Raw genomic sequence first — 7,500 nt, 5'->3', positions numbered from 1 at the left:
TGTGTGTGTGTTTGTCTATGTGTGTGTGTTTGTCTGTGTGTGTGTGTTTGTCTATGTGTGTGTGTGTATTTATCTGTGTGCACGCGCGCGCGCGCGGGCGTGCGTGTGCGGGTGCGCGTGCGTGTGCGTGTGCGCGTGCGTGTGCGGGTGCGCGTGCGTGTGCGTGTGCGTGTGCGTGTGCGTGTGCGTGTGCGTGTGCGTGTGCGTGTCCTTGTTCTCCGCCCAACCAACCTGTCATCCTCTATCCTCTCTCTCCCTCCGTCTACGTTTGTCTTACTTCCTCCCATCCTCCCTCCCTTTCTCTCTTTCTCCCATCCTTCCGCCGTTCCTTCCTCTTCCCTTCCTCCTATCCTGTCTCTCTTCCTTCCTTCCATCCTTCACACCTTCCTTTCCATCTGTCCCTCTTCCCTCCTCCCGCCTCCTACCCCCCCCCCCCTCCTAACCCCTTCAACACCAGAAATAAAAACAATCCCAACGCCCCCCCCCCCTCAAAAATATAAATAAAAAATAGAATATATAAAAATAAAAAATAAAATAAATAACAAAGAAAGAAATAAACCTAAATCAATCAAGGGGCATAAGGAACAAGCAAGGAACAAGCAAGGAACAAGCAAGGAACAAGCAAGGAACAAGCAAGGGGCAAGCAAGGAACAAGCAAGGGGCAAGCAAGGAGCAAGCAAGGAACAAGCAAGGGGCAAGCAAGGAACAAGCAAGGGGCAAGCAAGGGGCAAGCAAGGGGCAAGCAAGGAACAAGCAAGGAACAAGCAAGGAACAAGCAAGGGGCAAGCAAGGAACAAGCAAGGGGCAAGCAAGGAACAAGCAAGGAACAAGCAAGGGGCAAGCAAGGAACAAGCAAGGAACAAGCAAGGGGCAAGCAAGGAACAAGCAAGGGGCAAGCAAGGAACAAGCAAGGGGCAAGCAAGGAACAAGCAAGGAACAAGCAAGGGGCAAGCAAGGAACAAGCAAGGGGCAAGCAAGGAACAAGCAAGGAACAAGCAAGGGGCAAGCAGGAACAAGCAAGGGGCAAGCAAGACAGCAAGGAACAACAAGGGCAAGCAAGGAACAAGCAAGGAACAAGCAAGGAACAAGCAAGGAACAAGCAAGGAACAAGCAAGAAACAATCAAGGAACAAGCAAGGGGCAAGCAAGGCTCTCGCGCGGACCGAGCTCGCGTGCCACTCCCGACGGCAACGCGGCGACGGAGTAAAACCTTGGCCAACATGCTGTTGCTAATGATAAGGAGGACAGTGATAGCACAACTGCAGAACATTAGTGATAATAATAGTCGTAGGAGTAGTAGTAGTGGTGGTGTCAGTAGTAGTAGTAACAACGATAATAATAATAATAATAACGATAATAATAATAATAACGATAATAATAATAATAACGATAATAATAATAATAACGATAATAATAATAATAACGATAATAATAATAATAACGATAATAATAATAATAACGATAATAATAATAATAACAACCACAACAATCATTTCAATAGTAATATAATAAATGACAATACTACTACTACTACTCCTAATAATAATAATGATATAATAATAATAATAATAAAGATGCCAATGATAAGGATAACAACACACCATCAACATTACTGTGAATCAGTACATCTATCGTCTCCTCTACTTTGAAAGAAAAAAAAATATCCCACAGAAACCGATTCAAGTGGGGCACTGAGTTCAAAATCCTGCCTCAATGCCCATACAGGCACACTTAAAGCACAGGTAATGTATGCACGGCTGATGGCAACACGGGTCAAAGGGGGAGGGGGGGGGGCAGAGGGAGAGGGAGAGGGAGAGGGAGAGAGGAGAGAGAGGGAGCGGGAGAGAGAGAGAGAGAGAGGGAGCGGGAGAGAGAGGGAGCGGGAGAGAGAGGGAGAGAGAGAGGGAGAGGGAGATGGAGAGGGAAAGGGAGAAGGAGAGGGAGGGAGAAGGAGAGGGAGAGGGAGACGAAGAAGAGGAGGGGAGACAGAGACACAATCTACGGAAATCGTGTACAGGGAGGAGGAACGATGTTAGAATATAGGGAGGGCAGGGAGGAAGGGAAGGGGTGAAGGAGGGAGAGAAAGGGAGAGAGGAGAGGGAGAGGAAGGGAGAAAGAGGGAGTGCATGAGTGAAGGAGGGAAGGAGGGAAGGAGGGAGGGAGGGAGGGAGAGAGGGAGAGAGGGAGAGAGAGAGAGAGAGAGGAAGAGAGAGAGAGAGAGAGAGGAAGAGAGAGAGAGAAGAGAAGAGAGGAAGAGGAAGAGAGAGAGAGAAAGAGAAAGAGAAAGAGAAAGAGAAAGAGAAAGAGAAAGAGAAAGAGAAAGAGAGAGAGAGAGAGAGAAAGGAAAAAATAAATAAACATAAAAGAAAAACAAACAAACAAAAAAAAGAAAGTTCAAGGAATCAAATGTAAATAGATTCCCCCTCGACTTACGCCCCCTCCCCCTCCCCCTCCCCCTCTCCCCCGTTGTTGCTGACCTGCTGCTCTGTGTCTGTCACTGTCTGTTTCTGTTTCCTCTCTTCCCTCCCCCCCCTCCCCCTACTCTCCTCTCACCAACCAAACGCTGAACCGATTTCAACTCTCGGTAGCAATGCGCCCCCCCCCCCCCAATCCGAAAAATGTCAACACGCCCACAACGAAAAGGTATGAATGCGCTTACTGTCACGGATAGAAAGGGTTAAATTCCCCAGCGGTTCGGCTCCTGTTTCCGACGCCGACAGGGGGGAGGGGGGGGTAGAGGGGGGAGGGGAGGGGAGAAGAGGAGGAGAGAAGGAAGGAGAAAAAGGTGGGGGGGGGGGTAGTCTGAGAGCTGACACTGGGTTCCTATAAATTCTCGGAGGAATGTTAAACTTTGTACGCATCTTGTGTCTATTAGAAATGCCTGGGATCTCTGTTACTCGGTAAATAACTTATAGTCACAACTCATTAAATAAAAGTTATTGTAACTGATACACTATAAACAGTTCTTTTTTAAAACATGGAGGAGGCACACACATACTACAATAACAGGGATCAAAAGTATTTTCAAAAATAAACATTCTAGTCACCCTAAAATGTAGCATTTCTACAGCATCTACAGCAAAGCCTTCTAATCGCCCTCTAATCTATACTTTTTACGAGACTCTTATCACATTTCCCGCAAAGACTCGCCTACACACTAGCCTAAAGATTTCCAAAAAACTATACAGTTCCCGCTTTCAGATCTTCCGTAGAAGCCTCTGGCAGAAAGATCGGGCGCTCTGCCAACGCTGAAACTCGTTATCAGCTCGACAGAGAGAAGGAGAGAAATACCTTGATATTATGAGAGATTCCTGTATTTCTGTGTTGCTCTCAAAATACTCAGTAAGGTTTCCAACTTGCGAACTATTAAGGAAAAACTCTCAGTAAGAGACGGAACTCGTGAAACAGTTATTCGAGGGAGAGGGAGAGGAAGAGGAAGAGGGAGAGGGAGAGGGAGAGGGAGGAGAGGGGAAGAGAGAAGAGAGAACAGAAGAGAGAAAAGAGAACAGAAGAGAGAAGAGAGAAGAGAGAACAGAAGAGAGCAGGTGAGAGGAGAGGAAAAGAGGGAAAGGGAGAAGAGAAGAGAAGAGAAGAGAAGAGGAGAACAGAGGAGAGGAAAGGAGAGGGCAAGAGAGGAGACAGGAGAATAAGATGAGAGGAAAGGAGAGGGTAAAAGAGAAGATAGGGGAATAGAGAAGAGAGGAGAAGAGAGATGAGCAATGAAATCCCATGTTGTTATGAGACCGAATCACTCAACGCCTGGCGACCCGAACCTCCGAGTGAATTAGAGCGGCATTGAGAACCACAGAAAAGACAACCACCATATCATTATGAAACGTCCTCACTCGTTCGCGGTTCGACAGAGAGAAGTATCATCCCCTGTAATTACGAAAGACACCTGTACTTCTGTTCACATACTCTCAACAAGGTTTCCAAACATACAGGCAATTAACACACACAGAAAGAGGTAGTGACATGGATTATTTAATTCGTTACTGGATCGACGTAAATAATGAATTCTATTTTACATGAATTACTCGTATTTCCGGTCACATATTCCCAATAAAACCTAAAAAATCCTCATGGAAAGAAAAAAAAACACAACGTAGGATGACGTACGAAAATAACACTAATAATCCCACACTATTATGAAAGACACTTGTACTTCTCTCCACATACCATCAGTCAAGGACCTCTAACCTCTTAGAGCACTGAACACAAAACACACAAGGATAAAAACCGACTTGTCATTACATTTCCTAAACCCTTTGTACACGTATTCACACACTCCCACACTCGTCAGCAAAACCACCCACGTTATGGGGTGATCAGGAGGGCCTCCAACACACAACCACACCTGGAACTGCGAGGCTAAACTGGCCCGACCTTCTTGCTATCGATTACCACCTGTTATCAACTCACACTATCTCTTCACGCATTCCCACCCCGTCCGTAACTCTTAGGGAAATGAACTGGATGTAATTGGAAATTTTCTAATCGACTTTTTTTTAATTCGAGCTGGTCGGTGAAATGAATTTGCTAGGAGGGTTGGGAGTTAGAGAGGGAGGGAGGGAGGGAGGAGGAGGATGAGAGAGGGAGGGTAGGACGGGAGGAGAGAGAGGGAGGGAGGAGAGAGAGAGGGGGGAGAATGGGGGAGGGAAGGGGAGGAGAAGAAAGGGGGGAGGGAAGGGGAGGAGAAGGGGGAGGGAAGGGGAGGAGAAGAAAGGGGGGAGGGATGGGAAGGGAAGGGAAGGGAAGGGGAGAGAAGAAGAAGAGAAGAGAAGAGAGAGAAGAGAAGAGAAGGAAGGGAGGAAAGAGAAGAGAAGGAGAAGAGAAGAGAAGAGAAGAGAGAAGAAAGAAGAAAGAAGAGAGAAGAGAGAAGAGAGAAGAGAAGAGAAGAGAAGAAAACAGAAACAGACAGGCTAACAGACACACAAACAGAGCAACAAGAGGCCAGCAACGAGCACAATCTTCCCCTCCCCCCCCCCCCCCCCCCCCCCCCTCCGCCCGCGGCCTCCGCAAACTAGCTCAGGGCCGCACCGCAAAAAACACCTGCAAATCGGGAAGTTTTCGTCGGGTGCCACGAAGGGGGGAGGGGGGGGGCGTAACTGTTCGGAGTTCAGTTCATTCCGGAATCATGTGTTTTCTGTAATTTAAATCTGTTTTGTTTATTTATCAATTATTATTTATCTATTCATTCATTTTTTTCTTGTTTCTTTGGTTATCAACATCTCCCAATCACGGAGATCACTTGATTGCATTTATCTATCGTATCTGCGACGATAATGATAGCCACACGGAAGTAATATTCAAATTACTGATTCAATGTACCATGACTGGTCAATGGGAAAAGAGCAGTTATATATAGGCCAATACTGAAAGTAGTTACTAGTCAAGTACTTACACTAGGAAGCCTTTATTGGCTTAGTATAAATTTCAACTTTTCCTGTGTTTCCCTCATTTTTTTGCCTTTCACAAGGTTAACTATATAGATGGACTTGCTAACCTTAACCTGCTTGGTCCATGTACTGCAAGCTGTGTAGAAAGACAACAGAGCAGGTGCACTAACATTTGCGGATAGAGAGAGATACAGATACAGAGATACAAATACTGGCACATACATAAACGTACACACTGATACAGGAACAGACATTAACAGAAGCAACGACAGACAGACAGACACAGGCACAGACACACATACATACATACATATACATACATACATATACACATACATACATACATATACACATACATACATATATACATACATACATACACATACACACACGCGCGCGCGCATACACACACAAACACACACACTATCATTTCGATTTTAAGTCCATGCTCAGTCCCACCTAAACGTCTCTACCCCGACGGCACCAAGTGTACAGAAAGGGGGCTTATAAGCCACGAGTTCCATATCGGCTCTGAGGCGGCTCCACGGCAGCCTCTCCCAAATCCACTACAATTGCCGATGATTCACCCAGGGCGCAATGGAAGCCGAGGGAGGGGCGCCGGGCATGCCTATGACCGAACGCAGGGCATGCGCTTACGTACCCAACACACACACACCTCGTGTTCATTTCCACAGTTCCTTTCTTTCTTTCATGAAAATACTATTGTTTTTTTCTGTATCTTCGAAAAAAGTGCACTGGATTTTTATAATAGAAATATATATACTTCTTTTTCAAATGTAATTCACAGCATGAGTGTACATTTTGTAACCTTGGCTTGCGTCAGATTTTCTGTCTATGCGTCACAATTTCCCGGAACATCCTGCTCAGAAGCACCACTTTTTCCTCGTCATAATTTCTTTTGCAAGAAGGAATAAAAAAAAAACACTCCCATTTTCTCACTTCTTAATATACGAACAAAAAAATAACACTTCAAAGTCAACACAGAAACTATAATCGAACAAAAAAACTGTTGCAAATGTAGTTTTAATGTTCACAACCGAAGGCACAAATCACAACTTCCATCTCCATTAGACATTTTCCCAAGATTATCACACGTTCACACACCCCCTTCCGCACGGAGCTCCGGTAATAACTCTCCTTCCCTCACAGGCGGTAAAGCCACACTGAATCCTGTCTCTCTCTGGCCGCCTCGACGCCCACCGCGGATGCCAACTGCCTTGTTCTTCACCACTTTCGCTTTTCTCTCTTTGCGCCGTCGGGTTTATCTCTGTTTGTCTGCGTCGATCAGTTATCTCTCTGTTAAGGAGAGGAGGACTGGTACTGTTGATATCCGTATGTATATAATTAGGGACTATTTATCTCTTAGGGAAAAAGGACTGAGACACGTAACGAAGTGGGAACACCTCCAGCGTAATCGTTAACGATAATAATAGCCTCCCAATTGACAACGTTAACTTATTGCCGTGTTGATAGTTACCACGCCAAGCTGAACGTCCCGCCACGATATGTCCACCAAGCAAAGCAAAAATCCCTCTTTTCTCCTGCGTCACAGTCTCCTGACTGCTACTCTACAGGACCCGCATGTCCCTTGGCCAGTGGGACGCCGCTCGCCCCGCAGTCTTGGTCGGGAATCCTATGCCGGTCGAGGGAACTTCCGACCATCGAGGCTTGAACAGAAAATGCAAAGGGGGGAATGAGGGCTGTAATCAGGTTCAGACTCTTCGTGTGCCTAGCCTTACGATTTTTTTTTTCAAAGAGCGAGCCGGGAAGGCTATATTCGAATTACATATATACTAAAACCACGTGGTGCGTGAAGCGATCAGCTGAATCGAAAACCGTCCACGGAACAAGTAAACAGATGAGGATGTACAGTACAAAGACGTCGTCTGCCTCGTAATGCTCATGTGAGAAAGACAATAACTGGTCCTTCCCCGCTGACGGTTGGTCGCTATGAAGACTGCATTGCCAAAGAAGTGATTCCGTCGCTACGGACCAGAAATTAACACGCGGTCACGTCTCAGTGCGTAAGTTTGTCGAGCATTTAATCCTAACCCAATTTTCAGACTAAACAAGTATTGGGG

At 46.1% G+C, this 7,500-nt stretch overlaps 2 protein-coding genes across 2 annotated transcripts in view; one reads left to right on the top strand and one right to left on the bottom strand.

The window, feature by feature from the left end:
* LOC119596631 (translation initiation factor IF-2-like) overlaps positions 1–1,206 on the top strand; it is a 1,489-nt gene extending 283 nt beyond the window's left edge. Inside the window, exon 2 of the mRNA XM_037945967.1 lies at positions 583–1,206. Within this exon, the coding sequence (XP_037801895.1) occupies positions 583–1,206 (624 nt within the window). The remainder of the gene's footprint in view (positions 1–582) is intronic.
* LOC119596477 (unconventional myosin-Ie-like) overlaps positions 1–6,704 on the bottom strand; it is an 88,694-nt gene extending 81,990 nt beyond the window's left edge. The window contains exon 1 of the mRNA XM_037945746.1: positions 6,524–6,704. The gene's annotated coding sequence lies outside the window, so the exon portion shown is untranslated. The remainder of the gene's footprint in view (positions 1–6,523) is intronic.
* Between the last annotated feature and the right edge of the window lie 796 nt (positions 6,705–7,500).

Source organism: Penaeus monodon, chromosome 38 (assembly GCF_015228065.2).
Source record: "Penaeus monodon isolate SGIC_2016 chromosome 38, NSTDA_Pmon_1, whole genome shotgun sequence".
NCBI lineage: Eukaryota > Metazoa > Arthropoda > Malacostraca > Decapoda > Penaeidae > Penaeus > Penaeus monodon.
Note: the sequence above shows the minus strand (reverse complement) of the source record. Positions and strands in the feature narration are given on the sequence as shown.